This window comes from Mesoplodon mirus (assembly GCF_964341445.2).
Source record: "Mesoplodon mirus genome assembly, chromosome: X".
NCBI lineage: Eukaryota > Metazoa > Chordata > Mammalia > Artiodactyla > Ziphiidae > Mesoplodon > Mesoplodon mirus.
Window position 1 is genome coordinate 116632671 of NC_138981.1, and position 20686 is coordinate 116653356.

A 20686-nucleotide genomic window follows, 5' to 3' on the forward strand; every position below is an offset into this window, starting at 1 on the left:
AGCTCTTAACCATGTCATTCCTGAGCAATTATAAGGTCTCTCCACCTCCCGTGTTAGTCTATGTGATTCCTCTTTCCAAAGCCATTCGCTTATTTATCCAGTCTGCCTATTGGTTCATCAGTTAACGAGCATTCATTAACAGTTGTGCACTGGCCACTGTGCTAGGCCCTGAAATAAGGGAAGGGGAGGAAGATATAAAGTAAATCAGGGGACTTCCCTGGTGGCACAGTGGTTAAGAATCCACCTGCCAGTGCAGGGGACACGGGTTCGAGCCCAGGTCCGGGAAGATCCCACATGCTTCGGAGCAACTAAGCCCGTGCACCATAACTGCTGAGCCTGAGCTGTAGAGTCCATGAGCCACAACTACTGAGCCCGCGTGCCACAACTACTGAAGCCCGCGCACCTAGAGCCCGTGCTCCGCAGCAACAGAAGCCACCTCAATGAGAAGCCCACGCACCGCAACGAAGAGTAGCCCCCGCTCGCCGCAACTAGAGAAGGCCCGCGCGCAGCAACGAAGACCCAACACAGCCCAAAAAAAAAAATAAATTTATTTAAAAAAAAAGTAAATCAGACCCCCACAAAAGGTCCACAGTTCAGCGCAGGAGATAGACATCTCTGCCTGGAGAGACTCCATTCTCCTCTCTGTGTGAGCAATTCTTCGTGCTTCAACTCAGCACTCAAATATCACAGGCAGAGGGGTTTGCTGCTCCTTGGTGCTCCCCCAACGCTTTGTTGGGGGAAGGTGTACTTCACTGGGGTGCCTGTTGCAGTGGATTGAATATTCTCTCTTATCTCAAGACAGTGACCTCCTTGAGAACAGGGATTATGAGCTTTAGACGTGTAGAGCTTAATGCATCAGAGATGGCTCAAACATCGCCGAACGAAGTAACGCAAAAAGAGTTCAACTTCCTGCCACACTGAGTTCCAAGCAGAATGCCATCTGTTGAAGGGCGGGGGCTCTTCTGTACTCTGCGAGACCTCTTCTGCAGCCAGACAACCTGCTTGCCAGCCCATGAATAAGCAATGATTCGCCTGTCTCCAACACCCAGAAATCCTGTTCCTGGCCCACCTGTTTGTAGCCCGGTGCTTCTCAACTTAAATGTGCACCCAAATCAGTTAGACATCTTATTACAATGCAGATACTCAGTCAGGAGATCTGGAAGAGGTGCCTGAGATTCTACATGTCTAATAAGCTCCCAGGTGAAACCCATGCTGCTGGTCCAAGGACCAGACTTTGAGTAGCGAAGACTCTAGCCAGCTTTCCCTATTCTTAGGCCTGCTAGTTACTTAAGTTAGGACCACCCCATATGGCTTTGTAGAAATGCCCAGCATCAAGGCACCCAGCGGAGGAGGGTAATGAGGGTTGAAAGCTAAATTGTGCTTACCAGGCTCTGCAACCTGGCACAGGCCACATCTGCTGGCAGGAAGGGGCACCTTCCTCCCACCTTTTTTCTACTTCCCACAAAGGCTCTGTAAGCCCCGTGCACCTCCAGGACTGCATCCATCGGAAGGGAGCACCTTTTTTCTAATTCACACAAAGCTGCCCTATGGTCTAGCAGCCTTGGCCATGAGTGACACCCAGCCTACCCCGCTCCTGTATCTTTTGCTCCTCTCTGACTGATCACTCAGTTTGCTGATTCTGTATACAATTTGATTTTGTTCTGTCGCTTTCATGGGTGCCCCTGCATTTGTTGATATGTGAGAAACAACAGGATGTAAAAGAGCACTGTACTCTTCATCACAGGACTTGGGCTCCAGACCCAGCTCCTTTTTTACTCACCTCATGACGTCAGGCAAGGCACATAAAGCCTATGAGCCTTGGTTTCATCATGTATCAAATGAGGATTGTTAAGACCTGCTGTACCGGCTTCTCTTGGTTATTGTGAGGATCAAAAGTGATAACCTGGGGGAAAGCCCTTTGTAAATTGTAAGGTTCTGTACAAATGTTAAGGATTATTATGAAGGGGTTAGGTGGCATATCTTTAAATCCCTTTGTAATTCTCCCCTGCTCGGAAGCACAGTGACCTGCATGTGGCGGCTTCAGAACGTACTACTAGTCGACCAGCTGACTCCACAGGAGTGTGCTCTGCAGATTCTCTCTAAGAAGCCCAGCGACTTTGGAGAATGCATTGTGTGCCAAATTTAGAAGGAACTGCAACTCAAGTCCATCAGCTTGCAGAGTCAGCAGGAAGATAACATCTTTCATGCAATCACAGTGGTTTCACAGGAATTAGTCTGTACAGAAACACCAAAGACACCAAATTCCAAAAAGTTGCTTTTAAAGGTAATCTTTCATTTTTTTCAGATTTGGAAGGTTGACTCACCTGTTTATATGCCAAAAAGAACACCCTTATTTTGATTTCTGAATACTTTCCCTTCTAGTAGTCAAACTTATTATGGAATAAAACATTTTGATAATTGCTTTTTAATATGATGAAAGGTTGGAACCTTTTCCAATGACAAGGAAATGAGAGAATATAATGGAATGATGTCTTGTAATTTTTATAACTTCCAAATAGCAATGAGAGAGTCGTTCATTTATTCACTGAAGTTTCCTTCCAGAATCACAGAATTACTCCTACACAGCAATTAGGAAGGAGAGATGAATGTTTAAGCCTTAGCTGTAACTTGTCTTCTGGGGAGGAGGGGACTAGGTTTAAGCTGTTGGCAATGGGAAAAGCTAATTAACAAATAGAACATTTTAGTTATTATTTTCCTATGTTCTGAAAAGCTTTTCCAAATTGAGGAGTTAAATAAACCATCACTGTAATCTTCAAGGGTTTTCTTTTAGAAAGGAAGTCAAGGTAAATAAATCTAAATATTCATATTTTAAGTGTTAATCTTTACTTGAAAAATATGGTTCTTTGGAGGAAGGTTTCTTACCTATCACTTGTCAAAGTCCATGGCTGGGCAGTTCAGTGGGTAGGAGCCCAGAGCTAACAATTCCACGTGTTCAGAACCTTGTGGGCCCCTCAGCTTCCCCCCTTCTCAAGGTTACAGCCAAGCCTACCAGTGTGGGTCACAACTCACGAAGGACACTGGCCAAGAGAGTGGGGAGGGTTTCAAACAGAGCCACCCTCGCTCCTGGAGAGACAGCTCAGAGTTGATGACTTACTCTTGGGGCTTAATGAATTATTTCCTTGATTGCCAGAGAGGCCAGAACAATTTCAGCATTCAGGTGCAGTAACTTTCTATCTTCAGTTCCTAGTCCATTCCTGTCCCTCCTTTCCTGATGGAGTTGCTGATTTTTCCTCCTTATCTTTCCTTTAGCTTACCTGGGAATATGTTCTCTCCCAGTCTCTCTATCTCTGTCTCTGTCCCTCTCTGCCTTTGTCTCTCTCTTTCTTACAGTAAGCCTCTTCAGATCTTCTTTAGAAGTCGTTGGCTGTTAGATTTAAGGACAGCTGACTCAACAGCAAATCCCAGTGGGCAAAGCTTACCTTCATCTTCTACCTAGAATCTTTATTTTTTTGACACTTCTCTTCTTCATCTCTCCTTGACATTTGTTTTCTCACCTATGTACTTTACCAGGTAGTGCTGAGAAAAGAATAACAAAAAATTAATGAGAAAGGACATGTGTATTAGTATCCCGTGTATTCAAGCTCTTCCATGAGAGTTTCAATTGGTTGGTGGAAAAGTGGTAGGGTTAATGGATTGGAGGTCTAGATAAGAGTCAAACAATGGTTGGCATAGGGGAACTAGAAGAAGTGAGCTGGAAGGGTTGGAGGTGGCAATCAGAGAGATGCTTGAAGTCAAAATTTTGCAGATAGTGCATTTTTGGACAATGACTATGGGAATAAGTGGCTGAAGTGGGTTGGAGGAAAAGATCACAGAGAGAGAAAGGGAGTCATGGATCTGAGCAGCTAGAGTGTTGGATGGATCCTATACTTAGATGTTGAAGTCACCAAGAATATCAAGGGTTTGGGCTGATAAGATGGTAATTCAGGTACTGAAGTCTTCAGTGAAAGACTAGGAATAGCTGGGGGAAGGGTATGATTGATAACTGAAGTAAGGAGGGGATTCCTGTAAGGGGGCTTCTATTATCTCAATGAAATATAAAGTGAGGTCATCTGCTGAGAATGAGGAGTATAGCAGGTTTGAGGAGAGAGGAGAGACGTGACACAATTATTTTGGAGAGTGATAAAATGAATTTACCAGGGAAATGTACCAGGATTGCCTGGTGATATTAAGTGCCATTTGATACTTGTGATCGTGAATTGAAAGTGAAGGCAGGCATCCCAGTTCTGTGATTATCTCCAGAAATATTTAGTGGCTCTGATGCTGAGTTCAATCAGAGTTGGACTTTTGCCAGGTAAATACTATGGGGGAGGTGAGAGAGAGGAGCGAGGGAGAAAGAGAAACCAGGGAGTTGCAAAGAAGTGATTATAATAATGGCTCATGGAACCTAAGCTGGACAAGGAAGGAAGGATGGGAGAAGGGGAAGGACTTGAGAGAAAGTGATGGAGTGATGGATTGGAGGGCTCAATGAAGCTGGAGAATTTAGACGTGTCTGAATCCTAGCTTAGCTTCAAACCTGAATGAGTCTCCCCACTCCCCACACCACTGACAGAGCCAAATCCTAGCACTTACTCAGCCAATTGGATCCACTGTGTAGCAATCAATTGTTGAGACATTTGTACAATGGTTGAGGCAGTGGAATATTCTAAATTCATTGGATAGTTATACAGCCTTTGACTTGACTTTAGCTATATAAACACAAGTACTAAAAACAATGACCTTATAAAATCTCCTGAGGGTGGACTTTAGAATGGTTGAATCCATTCAGGTTTTGCAAACGTTGTTCCATAGGGTCACACCAAACTTTAGGACATTCACAAAAATTGGCTCTGAGTCCTTGCACAGTTTTGCTACTGAAACTACGAGAGTCAATTCCCTGCTTGGCAGTACACTTTGTGGGGGCACAAGTTCTTCTAGGATCTGGGCTAGAGAGCATTTGATTGAGACCATTCTGGGTCCCAAATGCATTCTTTGATGACTTCAAAGTCAAGACCAAAGACAAAAGTATATTCTCTCTCTCTCCCTCTCCCTCCCTTCCATCCATCCTTCCTTCCCTTCGTCCTTCCTTTTTTAAAAGTTTATTTATTTACTTATTTATTTATTGGCTGCATTGGATCTTCGTTGCTGCACGCGGGCTTTTCTCTGGTTGCGGTGAGTGGGGCCACTCTTCATTGCAGTGCGCGTGCTTCTCTTTGCGGTGGCTTCTCGTGTTGCAGAGCACGGGCTCTAGACACGCGGGCTTCAGTAGTTGTGGCTCATGAGCTTCAGTAGTTGTAGCTCACAGGCTCTAGAGCACAGGCTCAGTAGTTGTGGCTCACGGGCTTAGTTGCTCCACAGCATGTGGGATCTTCCCAGACCAGGGCTCGAACCTGTGTCCCCTGCATTGGCAGGCGGATTCTTAACCACTGTGCCACCAGGGAAGTTGCCCTTCTCTTCTTTTTCTATCTTCTTCCTTAGAGTGAATTTTCCATCATACTGGGGCCTTCCCCCATTCCCCAGCCAGAGGTTAGGGCACTCTTTGTCCTCCTACTTTGTCCCAGAATTTTAATCCTACAATGGGAGACTCAATCTCTAAATCCCTTTTGTGATTCTTCTCAAGAGGCCCAGCGGTCACCATACAGATAAGGAATCCTTATGTTCTGGCTTGTCAGCTCAGAGTTTCTCATGTGACTTTGCAGATTAGATTCCTACCATTACACTTGCTTCACTTTAAAAAAAACTATCAAAATACCAAGAGATTCTTTTTAAGCGAGTTCACTATAACTGTATGTTAGCCAGTTCATTGGTTATAAAATCCTTATAAGGAAAATAGTGCAACAGGAGTTAACACATGAACTCTGCAAGTAGACAGAACTGGGCTCTGCCGTGACCTTTGGTAAGTACCTCACCTCTCCAAGTTTTCTCATCTGTACCATAGGGCTCATGACCACTGCCAAGACTAAAGGAGACAACGACCCACGTAAATTACATAGCACAATGTCAGGTGCATTGCAATTGCTCTACAAATGTTTTTCCGTATTATTATGGCATAGAATGCAAGTACTACGAGAGCAGGGATTTTTTTCTGTTTCATTCACTGCTCTATCTCTAGTGCCTGGAGCACAGTTTGGTACACAGTAGACACTCATTAACTATTCGTTGAATGAATGAATAATACATGTCTTATATTGTCTTTTGTAATTCTCACAGTGTTAGGTACTTGTAAATGTCTATTAATCCCACGAATCGTGAAATAGTATAGCTATAAAAACTTGAGAGATTATGACCAACATTTTTATTTTACAGATGAGGAGAATGAGGTTCAGGGAGATTGAGCGAGGTGTCCAAAGTCACAAATCAGTTAAAGACAGTATGGATTGTTAAGAGCTCAGACTCCAAAGCCAAACCACATAGATTCAAATCCCTACTCCCACTTACTAGCTGTGTGATTTGGGCAAGTTACTTTACCTCTCTGTACCTCAATTTCCTCATGTGTGAAGTGAGGATAATGAATAAAACTCCTTACTCATGGAGTTTTTATGAGCGTTAGACAAGTTAATATATATGCCTGGCATATAATAAGTGCTTTATGTATTAACTATTATTATTTATTAGTTATAGAGCTAAGAGTCTTCCTACTTTCAATCCAAGTTGTTTCCTAGCACATTGCTTGGTTGAGGTAGGTATTTCTCCACTGGAATGAATTTCTCCACGTTTCTAGAAAGTATATAATTGCTTCTGTGAAAGGCAGAGCAGATTAGCCTGCCTCAGATCCTCATCTTGTGTCTGGTGGCTTTTCACTGTAACATTTAGATCACAAATGCACCATTGTTTACCTTGTCACCTGGAATGGGAATATGTACTTTTCTTGGTGCTGATAGTGTATCTTGTACAAACACTATTCAGGGTCTTCATCGTCTTTTAATTCCTAGGGTCTGGCACACATTCGAGTTCAGTTAAATATTAGTTATTTGTTGAGGCAATGTACCCTCCTTTAGATCTTTTGTCATATGATCATGCAGAAATAGCAGAAGTCAGTGAAGTTTTTTCTGTAAAGGGCCAAATAGTAAGTACTTTAGGCTTGGGAGCCACTCAGTCTCTGCCATAGCTACTCAACTCTGTTGTGAAAGCAGCCCCAGACATAAACAAATGGGTGTGTCTGTGTTCTCATAAAATTTTATTTGCAAAAATAAGTGACTAATCTATGCATGGGTCAGAGTTTGCCAACTCCTGGTTTATAGAGTAGCAAGAGGTTTAGAGACAGAAATGGATAAAAGCGATAAATCTAGTTAGGAACATGTACTCGAATGAATTTTAAGCATTTAATTTTCATTAAATGAATGAACAGAGGTTTAAACCATAAACAAATTCATTTGAATTCTAAGCTTTTCTGTTGGATGTTGTCTGGACCTGTGTTATCCATGTTGGTAAATGAATCAAGCAGCAAAGACTATTAAATTAAAATTAACAAGGTACAAATTAGTATGGGGGCCAAGAGTACAGTGCTTCCAAGTTAGTGCTTTTTTACTCTTTGGGGTTCTTACACTTGATTCTTTTTGAGTGCCAGTAGTTGTAGACCATATGACTTAGGGCATGGTTGGTCGGGGGCTCATAGGGACAGTAAAGCACGACTGGGGAATCCTGCTTGCCCTCTGCCTATTACTTTGACTCCAAAACGTACACAATAAAGTCTCTACTCTTGCTTTTTTAAATGTGGCAGATAACAACAGGGAGAGGGGACTTATTCATTTGACAACCAACTGAGCATCTATTCTATGAGAACCTAGAGAAGGAAGCTAAAAAGATGAAAATATGCATGATCCCTGCCTTTACAGAGCTCCCAAGCCAGTGGGGGAGACAGATCAGCAAACAAGCAATAACCCTTGCACTAGAGTGTGATATTGTTAGTGTCGTTGGAAAGCATTGACTACTCCTAGAGTTTTAAAATCATGTAGTATATTATTTGGATACTGAAGACTTACATTGCACTTTGAGGATGTTCACACCCAGTTGTTAGTATAAGCAAAATTAATTGCTATTATAACAGTTAATTTTATATGTGTATGGATGTGCTTTCAATCCAATCTCATCCCTAGAAACAATACACTCAGAGAAGAAAGAATTTTTCTCCTTTGGTTAGCTTATGAAGGAGCCATTAAAGCTCCCAATTTGTTTGACATTTGTCCGGAAGGATAACAAATCAAAACAGACCTGGGAAGAGGCAGAGTCCTTCATTCTCTCATGATCAATACTAGACTGCACAGAACAGGGTGCAGAAAATAGGAAGAAATATCACTCATTATAAATATGTCATGACTAAACCCAATCTGATGTATTTGGCATAGGAGAATAATTGGAAATTCTATTTATGGTCCTATTTACACTTCAATTATCAAAATTAATGATTCACTATAAGTGAGAGATTTTGCCTATATTCATCACCATCAGTGCCTGTGACTAAGTTAAAATGTGTTTATATTTCCATAAACCTTGATTTTCATTGCGAAGCCCCAGACTCAAATTTTATGTGCTAAAATTCATGACCAATAGCCTAAAGTATTCCCTAAATCGGCAAATCCTTACCCTTCCAAACAAACATTTATTTAATAAGTTTTATTAACTACTGAACAGATAGAATTGTCTAGCATACGTCTAAGGAATGGCAGTGAAACAAACCCTGAATATCCGCCATCAAGAAACAAGAAATAAACACATTTTAAAAATTAAATTTACTTTTGTATAAGTAATGCATTACATGCTATAAATTCAAAATTTACAGGAGGGTATACATACGTTGAAAATTCTATCATTTTCTTTCATGTAAAACCCTTCCTTATTCTTTTTATGGCTGCAGAGTATTCTATTTATAGAGTTAACATCATTTATTTAATCAGTCACCTACTGATTTATATTTTGCTTGTTTCTAATATTTTGCTGTTATTTTTTTAAATGTTGCAATGATTAACCTTGTGTGTAAATTATTTAACACATATATGAGTATATCTGCAGAATAAATTCCTAGAAGTGGAACTGTTTGGTCAAAAGGCATGCATATTTTCTTTTCTTTTCTGTTTTTTTTTAAGGCATGAGTATTTTTATACAGAGAAAATGTATGCTTCTACCGGCAGTGCATGAGAGTGCTTGTTTCCCCACACTTTCATGAGTGAAATATGTCATTAACCTTTGTCAGTGTTATAGGTGAAAAATGGTATCGTGGTGGAATTTAGATTTGCATTTCTCTTATTACCGAAGCTGAGCATCTTCTTTTTTGCTGTATGATTCCCTTTATATGAAGTTCTCCAAGAGGCAAAACTAATCCCTGATAATAGAAATCAAAATAAAGGTCTGGGGCAGAGATAGACTGGGAAGAAGCATAAGAAACTTTTCTGGGGAGATGAAAATGTTCTGTATTTTGATAGGTGGTGGGTATGAACGCTACCTCAATTTAGAAAAAAGATAAGCACATGAGTACCTCGCACAGCATCTGGTTTGTAGCAGGTGCGTGGTAGGTGACTGCTGAATGAAATGACCGCTCCCTAAGTGATGAAGATGAGGGAGGAGGGATTCGTGCTGGACTTCTCCAGGGTTCCACTGCCTCCCACGGGCAAGAACTAGCTGGGACCGAGGGTTGCACTTAGGACCTCCCTGAGCATCGTTTCTTATGTCAATAGCCATTTGTATTTGCTCCTCTGTGAACTGTTTGTTCATCTTCTTCACCTATTTTTCTAAGGCTTGTTGGTCTTTTTCCTATTGACTTGTAAGAGCTGTTCATTTAGGGAAATTTGCTCTTTATCTGATATTAATCCCTCTTCTCCCCAGTTCATTTGTCTCTTTACTTTGTTTAGGTGGTTTTGCCATTCATAAATTCTTTATTACTATGTAGTCTAATGTATCAATCTTTTTATGGTTGGGGGGTTTTCTGACATATTGAGAAGGTCTTCTTTACTCCAAGAGTAAAAACAACAGACATTGAAACAGAACTGTGATTCCTGAATCTTCCTGCAATCGAGTGTAAATACTATTTTACCTGTAACATCTCTACATCTGACCTCAGGCACTGAATGGAATTGATTGGGTATAAAGAATTCTGCATGGTGACGCTTCAGAAACCCAGTTGCTATGGAAATTTTATACAGCTCTGTTGTTTAAAACACACTCATCACTTGTCTATTATGAGTAAAACACTGTGCCAGGCACCTTGTAGGATACAAGGAGAAAAAAATGGATCATTCCCTCCAAAGAGCTTGCAATATAGTGTGGGAGATAGATTTGGTTAGAAATATGGGGGGTGGGGGGGAGTGAAGAGGAGAATGGTGTGTAGGGATAAGGGGTAGGGCTCAATGTAGGTTGAGTGTCGAACTAGCTAGCTTTTATTGGCCTCCATATTGGATCACCAATGTTCTTTTCTTAAAAATTTATTTTATTAAAGTATAGTTGATTTACAATATTGTGCTCATTTCTGCTGTACAGCAAAGTGATTCAGTTATACATTATTTTTCATATTTTTCCATTATGGTTTATCACAGAATATTGAATATAGTTCCCTGTGCTATACAGTAGGACTTTGTTGTTTATCCATTCTATTGGGTTGGCCGAAAAGTGCCTTTGGTTTTTAAGTAAAAATAAAAGGCACATTTTTCATTTTTACCAAGGACTTTATTGAACAACGTATTCACCCTTTTGTTCCACTACCTTCTGCCATTTTTCAGGCAACTTCATAATTCCGTCTTCCCAAAACTTTTTATCTTTTTGAGCAAAGAACTGTTCCAGGTGCCTTTTACAGTCTTCCAGGAATTGAAATTTTTTCCATTAAGAGAATTTTGTAAAGACCAAAATAAATGGAAATCCGAAGGGGCAATGTCTGGTGAATATGGCGGGTGAATCAGAACTTCACAGCCAAGCTGTAACAGTTTTTGCCTGGTCATCAAAGAAACATGCGGTCTTGTGTTATCCTGATGGAAGATTATGCGTTTTCTGTTGACTAATTCCGGACGCTTTTCGTCGAGTGCTGCTTTCAGTTGGTCTAGTTGGGAGCAGTACTTGTTGGAATTAATCGTTTGGTTTTCTGGAAGGAACTCATGATAGAGGACTCCCTTCCAATCCCACCATATACACATCACCTTCTTTAGATGAAGACTGGCCTGTGGTGTGGTAGGTGGTTGTTCATTTCGCTTGCCCCACGATCTCTTCTGTTCCACATTATTGTACAGTATCCACTTTTCATCACCCGTCACAATTTGTTTTAAAAAGAAATGTTTTCATTACATTAAAGTAGAGAACCACATGCAGAAATATGGTCAAGAAGGTTTTTTTCCCTTAACTTATGTGGAACCCAAACATCAAAGTGATGAACGTAACCAAGCTGGTGCAAATGATTTTCAACGCTTGATTTGGATATTTTGAGTATGTCAGCTATCTCCCGCGTGGTATAATGTTGATTGTTCTCAATAAATGTCTCAATTTGATCGCTATCAACGTCAACTGGTCTACCCAACTGTGGAGCATCGTCCAGTGAGAAATCTTCAGCACGAAACTTCGCCAACCACTTTTGACACGTTCAATCAGTCACAGCACCTTCTCCCTACACTGCACAAATCTTTTTTGCATTTCAGTTGCGTTTTTACCTTTCTTGAGATAATAAAGCATAATATGCCTAAAATGTTGCTTCTTTTCTTCCATCTTCAATATTAAAATGGCTACACAAAAATTCACCAATTTTGATGTCATTTTATAAATGCACGCTGATATGACAGCTGTCACATACAATCTAACAAAATTGTTTTGGAATGAAGTTAAAGACAACTAAGTGCTACTAGAGCCATCGTATGCAAAAAACCGAACAAACCTTTTTGGCCAACCGAAAACATATAACAGTTTGCATCTGCTAACCCCAAACCCCCAATCCATCCCTCCCCCACCCCACCTTGGCAACCACAAGTCTGTTCTCTATGTCTGTGAGTCTGTTTCTTTTTCGTAGATAAGTTCATTTGGGATGATTGATGTTCTTATGCAGAGCAGGGCTTGGCAAGCTTTATATGTAAAGGGCTAGCTAAGAAAATTTTCAGCTTTACAACTATTCAATTCTGCCTGAACAATGAGAGTATCTATGTTCCAACAGAAGTTTATTTATGGACACTGAAGTATGAATTTCATGTAATTTTCATGTGTTGTGAAATATTATTCTCTGATGTTTTACTTTTTTTCAGGCAATAAAAAATATAAAGACAAAACCACTTAGTTCAAGGACCATACAAAAACAGATGGGAGGCCATATTTGGCCCACGGGTCACAGTTGGCCAACCCCTGATGTAGAGGAACGACCATGAAATTCTACACCAGCAGGAAAGACGATTTTGGGGAAAGCTATCAATTATTGAAACCCTCAAAAATAACTCTAAGTTTCGTACAAATTATTAGGTATAATATAAGCTACAAGGATAGATTTACAACACGGGAAATATAGCCAATATTTGATAGTAATATAAATGGAGTACAACCTTTAAAATTTTCAATCACTATATTGTACACCTCTAACTTATACAATATTGTACAGTAACTATACTTCAATAAAAATAATAATAATTTTAAAAACTTTAAGTTCATCACGTTAAGTTTTGCAAAAGGAACCTGGAAGCAGTGAATGGAAAATCAGTGAATATGTGACCTGCTGCTCAGCTTAACGCTGCTTCAAGCTGGAGAGGATGGAGTTCTTTGAAATCAAATTCACAGATTCCTTCCATTAAGCTTCCTTTCACCTAATATTTCTGTCAAAGAATCTAGAAACTATGGTGATTGATGCCATAGAAACACATAGCGAGTGAGCAGGGTGATGAGCTTGTGGATTGTGGCATGGCTGAGAGGCAAAAAGCTTTTTAGCTGCCAATCTCCAGGTAAAGTAATAGAATAAAATGCACTGCAGCTAGCATGCAGGGACCTTTGTTGTTTACAGAGCACTCTTCACGTATATTATCACCTTTAATTTTACTCAAAACTCACAATCACCCTGTGTGGCTGTTATTTTTATGATTTTACAAATGAGAATCTGACTCTTACGGCATTTTTCACATTGCCCTATGCATAAGGACCAGATGCTCCTCAGGGCTAAGGCTAAGACCACAATTAGTAAATAATACGTAAGTAAATAATATGTAACTTCCTCCATTTACAATGGGGTTATGTCCCAATAAACCCATCATAAGTTGAAAAAGTCATTAAGTTGAAAATGCATTGAATACACCTAACTTACAGAGCATCATAGCCTAGTCTACCTTAAATATGCTCAGAACACTTACATAAGCCTACAGTTGGGCAAAATCATCTAACACAAAGTATTTTATAATAAAGTGGGAATACCTCATGTAATTTATTGAATACTGTCCTGAAAGTGAAAACAGAATGGTTGTCTGGGTACAGAATTGTTGTAAGGGTATCAGGTGTTTACCTTCATGATTGCGTGGCTGACGGGGAGCTGCTATGGCTGCCCCTACCCAGCATCACGAGAGAGTATCTGACCGCATATCACTAGCCCAGAAAAAAAATCAAATTCAAAATTCGAAGTAGGGTTTCTACTGAATGCATATCGCTTTTGCAACATCCTCAAGTTGAACCATTGTAAGTCGGGGATCATCTGTAATGAAGATGGTGATAGTAAAAGCATGCTGGTCACTGAATGTTGGTCATGTTCCAGACATTGAGCTAGGCAACTGACATATGATGGCTCATTTTTGCCTCACAACTGCCCGAGTATGGAGTCATTATGGCATTGTGTTTTCAATCACACGCTTTGGAGTCAGATAGATCCATGTTCAAGCCTTTGTTCTGCCACTTATAGCCCTGTGACCTGGGGCAAGTTACAGAATTTCTCCGATTTTCAGTTTCTTGATCTATAAAAGGCAGGTGACTTAACGCTACTTATTTCTTCTGGCTAGAGTATGAATCAGATGGGATAATGAATGTAAAATGCTTAGCACAGTAGCTCACACATACTAAGTACCTGATAAATCTTTATTATTACTACACAGAGCTTATAATAACTCTGATGATCCTGCAAAGATGATGAAGATAATTTAATGGAATCCACACACACACACCTGGCATTCAGACCATTAAAAAAGCTTTGAAATCATTATAGACTCACAGGAAGTTGCAAAAATAGTAGAAAGATCCACACACCCTGCCCCCAGCTTCCCCCAATTGTGACATCTTATATAACTGTAGTACAATATCAAAATCAGAAAATTGACATTAGTATAATATCATTAAACACTTTATTCATTTTCCACAGTTTTTAAACCTACATTCACTTATGTGTATATAGCTCTATGCATTTTCATCCCAAGTATAGATTTGTGTAACCACTACCACAATCAAGACAAAGAACTGTTTCCATTACCACAAAATAACTTCCTGGTGCTCCCTCTATGGATTTGCACCTAACCCCCATCCCTGTCCCATGGCAACCACTAATCTGTTCTCCATCTCTGAAGTTTTGTCATTTCAAAATGCTATGTAAATGGAATAATACGGTATATAACCTTTTGAGATTTTTTTCACTACGTATGATGTCATTGAGATCCATCCAAATTGTTGCATGTGTCAATAGTTCATTTATTTTTTTACTGTGTTCCACCATATACAAGAGTTTGTGCAACCAACACTCACTGAAGAATATGTGAATTATTTCCAATGTTTGGCTATTACAAGTAAAACTGCTATGAACAATAGTGTACACTTTTTTGTGTGGACATAAGTTTCCATTTCTTTATGCCCAGAAGTGGGATTGCTGGGTCATGTGGTAAGTGTATATTTAAAATTATAAGAAATTGCCAAACTATTTTCCAGAGTATCTGTACCATTTTACATTCCCACTAGCAGTGCATGAGTGATCCAATTTTTCCACATCCTCACCAGCATTTAGTATTATCACTATTTTTTATTTTAACTGTTCTAATAGGTGTGTAGTGATAACTCCTGGTGGTTCTAATTTGTATTTCCCTGGTAGCTAATGATGTTGAATATTTGTTCCTGTGTTTATTTGCCATACATGTCTCCTCTTTGGTGAAATATCTGCTGATGTCTTGTACCCATTTTATAACTGGATGGATTGTGTTTTTATTGTTGAGTTTTGAGAGTTCTTTATATATTATGGATATAAGGCCTTTTTTGAATATATGGTTTAAGTTGTGGGCTTAATCGTGTTCCCCCAAAACCCCAGTACCTATGACTGTGATCTTATTTGGAAATAGGATCTTTGCAGATATAATCAAGGTAAGATGAAGTCATATTGGATGAGGATGGGCCCTAATCCAATGACTGGTGTCCTAATAAAAAGAAGAAAATTTGGGCACAGACACTTAAGGAGAACACCATGTGACAAAGGAAGCTGGGATTAGAGTAATGCATCTACAGCCAAGGAATGCTAAGGATTGCCAGCAACCATGAGAAACTAGGAAGAGGCAAGGAAGAATCCTTTGCTTACAGCCTTCAGAGAAATATACTGACACCTTGATATTTGACTTCTGCCCTGCAGAACTGTGAGGGAATAAATTTCTGTTGTTTTAAACCACCAAAGTTGTGGTAATTTGTTATGGCAGTCCTAGGAAACGAATCCAGTTTATAAATATTTTCTCCCAGTCTCTACCTTGTCTTTTCACTCTCTTAATGGATCTTTCCAGGGAAAATATGATGTCCAATTTATTAATTTGTTTTTTTTAATGTATCATGCTTTTAGCATCATGTCCTAAGAACTCTGTCTAGGCCTGGATATCAATGATTTTCTCCTATGATCTCTTCTAAATTTTTAAAAATAATTTTGTTTTTATTTAAATCTATTATCATTTGGAATTAATTTTTGTGTATGGTATGAGGTTTAGGTTGAGGGTCATTTTGATTTTGTGTATGGATGTCCAATTGTTCTAGCATTCTTTGTTGGAAATACTATTCCTTCTCCATTGTAATGCTTTTGCATTTTCATAAAAAATCAGTTGAACATATTTGCGTTCATCTAGTCTAGGATCCTTCTTCTGTTCCATTGATCTATGTGTCTATTTTTTACACACTGTGACCCAACTATTTTTTTTAATGGTCAAGATGCAAGTTTGCACTGATCTAGTGATACATATTCAAGGAGAAAGTATCAGAACTATTGATATACCAGCTCAGAGTCATAACTCTAACTCCCCTTCACTCAAGTCTTCTGAGGGTGGCAGCACATATGAGAATCCTTAGTTACAATTAGTTATTTTAAAATTAACATTAACTTCCTAATATAAAGACAAGAGACTTGTCTCACATGTATGCATTCCTAAACTAGAATATGTCTTAGCAGCTAAGCTCAGTTCCATTGATCAGTCTGGGGAGCCATGTTAATTTCCTTCCTTCCTTCATTCATTCAACAAACAATTACTGAGAACCTACTCTGTATAAAGTCACTGGAATAGATGCTGTGAACCCAGAAATAAACAAGATGCACATATTCTCAAATGTATTTGCCAAGCAACATGTTGAGCTCAAAGTCAAAATTTTATAAAAGGATGTTTATGCTGCATCTAATTTCCTGAAGATTGAATTATTCATTCAATTAGCCAGTGAGTTCCCGAAGTATTTTATGATGTGGCATTTCCATTGGGAAAAGCATAAGAAAGAACACTGTGGTTATAGTTCTATTGACATAATGCTATATCTTTGAAAGCAAAAAATTAAAATAATAATAAAAGCGAAAAGAAAAGGGAAAAGAACAGCCACCCACCTTGTAGTTTGATCAATGTGGTCACCATCCCCCCAACCCTACTTTTAAAGGCCATGACTCATTCCCAGGGTCTTCAGGTCTCCCTTCTTGCTAGGAGATGATAATTTGACCCCCAGTTCCAGACTTAGCAGCATCTCCAGGCCCTAATATTGGTCTCAACCCTTGCCATACATTAGGAATCACCTTGTGAGATTTTTAAAATACAGATCTTAGGGACTTCCCTGGCAGTCCAATGGTTAAGACTCCATGCTTCCAATGCAGGGGGCGCAGGTTCTAACCCTGGTCGGGGAACTAAGATCCCAAACGCTGTGCGGCAAAAAATATATATATATATATATACAGATTTTAGGGATCTAGACCAGAGCAATTGATTCAGAGCCTCTGGGGCTGGGGCCTAGGCACAGGTATCCCTTAACACCTCCTGAGATGATGCTGAGGTGTAGCGAGAACTAAGAATTACTGTAAATCTAGCCCAACCTGCTGGCTTATGGTTGTGTAAGTCCAGTCTTTGTGGCAAATTGTATAATTGGATTTTGTTAAGGTTCCACTTACTATGTTCCAGGTACTGTAGTAAGCACTTTACACACATTATTTTGCTTTGTCCTCATGAAGTATTTGAGTCAGGAGGTGGCTTGAAGGATGTCAGGGGGAAGGAAAGTTTTAGCTTTCCTCCCATCTCCATCATATCTCTGAAAAACAACTCCAAATAATTATATACAGAATGAAAAGACACTGCTGATTCCTTGGTATTTTTTACACACTGTGACCCAGCTATTTTTTAGGCTGTCCTCTTCAACTAAACTGTCCCCTCCAACTAAACTGTGCCTGAGTCACTCCTGTATGGAAGTCCAGGAGCTGCCACTGCTTCAAAACAACCATGTGAGGTAGGTATTATCATCCTTATTTTACAGTTGAGAAAACAAAATCATAAGGCGCTGAAGTGATTTGCCCAAGATCACATAGCTAGCAGGGGAGCAGAAGCCATTTCTGTTCACCCACTTCACCAGGGCTGGGACAATCCTGTCTTAGCTGTCACTGTGTTGTCAGCATGTAGCCCAGCACCTGCACCTGCTGCATGATGGACGCTCTAAATGAACGGAAAGGCAGCAAAGTCATGCTCTTTACCACTTTGCACATGCCTTGTCCCAAGGTCCAGGCTCCCTTGTCCCTTGCTCTAGTTACTGAATCTATGCTTCTTCCCCAAGCCCAGTGTTCTACCTAGGACTCTCATCATTATGATCTGACTCAGCTCAGTGCTGGGTCTGCTGTTCTCTCCTGCTTAAAGGTATTGGATGTCAAAACACACCACACCAGAGCCAATGTTTTCAAGCGATTCAGAGGTTTATTTATTTATTTATTTATTTTTTTGCGGTACGCGGGCCTCTCCCGTTGCAGAGCACAGGCTCCAGACGCGCAGGCTCAGCGGCCATGGCTCACAGGCCCAGCCGCTCCGCGGCATGTGGGATCTTCCCGGACCGGGGCACGAACCCGTGTCCCCTGCATCAGCAGGCGGACTCTCAACCACTGCGCCACCAGGGAAGCCCAGAGGTTTATTTTTATACGTATGTCCCCAGAACCAGGTGCCTGCCCACCCGCTCTCTCTCTCTCTCTCTCTCTCTCTCTCTCTCTCTCTCCCAGGGACTCCTCTCACTTTGCCCATCCCTGGGTGGGAGGACCCACTGGTTAAAGGGCTTTCTCATGTTCAAGTGGAGGGAGAGAGAGAGAGAGAGAGCACACCTGGCCCTGGGTGGGGATACACACAGACACACAGACACACACACACACACACACACACACGTATGGGATAGAAGCCTACCTGCAGGATTTTTTTTTTTTTTTTTTGCGGTACACGGGCCTCTCACTGTTGTGGCCTCTCCCATTGTGGAGCACAGGCTCCGGACGCGCAGGCTCAGCGGCCACGGCTCACGGGCCCAGCCGCTCCACGGCATGTGGGATCCTCCCAGACCGGGGCACGAACCCGCATCCCCTGCATCGGCAGGCAGACTCTCAACCACTGCGCCACCAGGGAAGCCCTACCTGCAGGAATTTTTAATTATACCGGGGTAGTCATCACATTGCAGGGTTTGGGGGGAGATCAAAAGAAGCAGGACAGGTTTCTTGTAAGGAACTTATCAGACATAGTGATTAGAGCTGGGGCTTCTGACAGTTTCTGACCTGGCCAATGTGAATGGTTTGGTCAAATGTCATTTTGCTAGCAGTGACTTACTGCGCTCAACTTTATTTTCCCACAATTCCCCCCTGACATTAGGTCACTGTGCCAGGACTCTTGTAAGTATACTTGCACGTAGGTGCTGCTGGTTTGCCACACCCAGCTGAGTATGGAAAGTCCACCTGCCATTGGGAGGGACCCCGGAACAAGGCACACAGCCAGTCACCCCAGGCTGCAGGGGATGCCCAGGAGAAAGGTCTGTAGGAGTTCCCAGCACCTCATGTAAAAGCTTAGTTATATTGTTAAGTGTTTTAGTTAGATGCTGCATCTGTCTGGCTATTCATGTGGCCAATTCTAAGATGTCCTGTTGTCCCAAGATTGTTTTTCCTGAGATTTAGTGGTTGTAGAAGGTTGAATCTCTACGTTTCCAGTACCAGCAGGTCTGCTGGGGGGCTTGCAATTTTGGCCCCAATTTCTGCCTTCCAGGGGTTTACCAATATGGTAGACTTATGGGACCATACCAAATCTACTCAACAATTGTCTGCCTTCTTCTAGTGAGTTCTAGTTACTAAGGCCTGAGTTCCACTGCAGTGGGGTGGGCTGGGCTGTCTGTCTGGCCATGGAAACAAAATGTAGGAGAGGGAAAGATAGGGTCCTCCTTCAAGGACTATGATATTCTGGATGGGTCCTTTTTTGTCTTTTCTCTCTTTTTCTTTTCTTTTTTTTTAATTTCGAAATAAACTTAGAGAAAAGTTGCTAGTACAATGCAAAGACTTCTGTTTTCTTCAGTTGACACTAAGTTGCTGACCTGTGGTCCCCTGTGTAATAACCAGGTCTTTTATTTTTTGTATTTTGATGCTCTGACATCTGGGCTCTTGGGCCTTGCTGACCCTAGAGGGACTGCCCCCTCAGGGTAGCCAATTCCTAGAGATAACAAACAACTTGTGGGTGAGGTCATTTCAGTGTGAATCAACTACTCCAGAGTACCCCACCCCCAACTCTCCACTCCAGCCACTATCCACCTGCCCTAACCGCCCCAGGGCCAGGTACCAGACAAGCAGGGACAGCTCCTGGAGCCCAGGGAAATTATTCCAGCTAGCCAGTCCTAAGCCTGCTTACCCTGCCTTGCCTATTCCTTCCAATGTGAACCTCTTGTATATCATCAGGCTCTGTTGCTGTGGTGCTTTCCTCCCCCATCTGCCAGAGCCTCCCGTTTTGGGGGGAGAGAGGCACAGATATTGACCCCACTTCCTGCACCAGTTATGTGTTATGGTCATTCTTTGCCTGCTGCTCTGGCCTTTACGTCAGGTCTGAAGTAAAGAAAAGCCCAGGGGTTGGCACCAAACCCTTCCAAGTGTCACCTGCTGCTGACTGCCTCCGGCCCTACCTGATCCCACTGTGTCTCCCTCATGGTGCCCCTCAGGCCCTCACAGCCTAGGGCAGCTAGAGCACACCCAGAAAGTTAGCACATACCAGGTCCACCAAGACCCCCTACCCACGTTTGCACCAAGTCTGAGAACACAGAATGTTCTGCAAGAAACCAGCTGGAGAAGACCCCCTTTAAAGCATAAAGGCCCCACCCACCTGCAGGAGGTCCAGCTCTGGGGTCATGTGACCAGACCACCAGCCATCGCCAACACAAGCTAAGGCAGACCGCACATGCCACCCCTACCAGGGAAAGTGAGCTGCTCTCTTGGGGGCCTTCCGCTGGTCCCCAGGTCAGAGCCTGAGCTACAGCCTGTTCTCCTAGGAGAGTCACCCTCACAGACCTG

General features: G+C 41.5%; 1 protein-coding gene across 1 annotated transcript in view; it reads left to right on the forward strand.

Annotated features, from left to right (window-relative positions):
* Positions 1 to 20561, forward strand: part of ADGRG4 (adhesion G protein-coupled receptor G4) — a gene marked incomplete at both ends in the record, with an annotated part of 118422 nt that extends 97861 nt beyond the window's left edge. The window contains 1 exon segment of the mRNA XM_082609337.1: positions 20338 to 20561. Within this exon segment, the coding sequence (XP_082465463.1) occupies positions 20338 to 20561 (224 nt within the window).
* Positions 20562 to 20686: the final 125 nt, after the last annotated feature.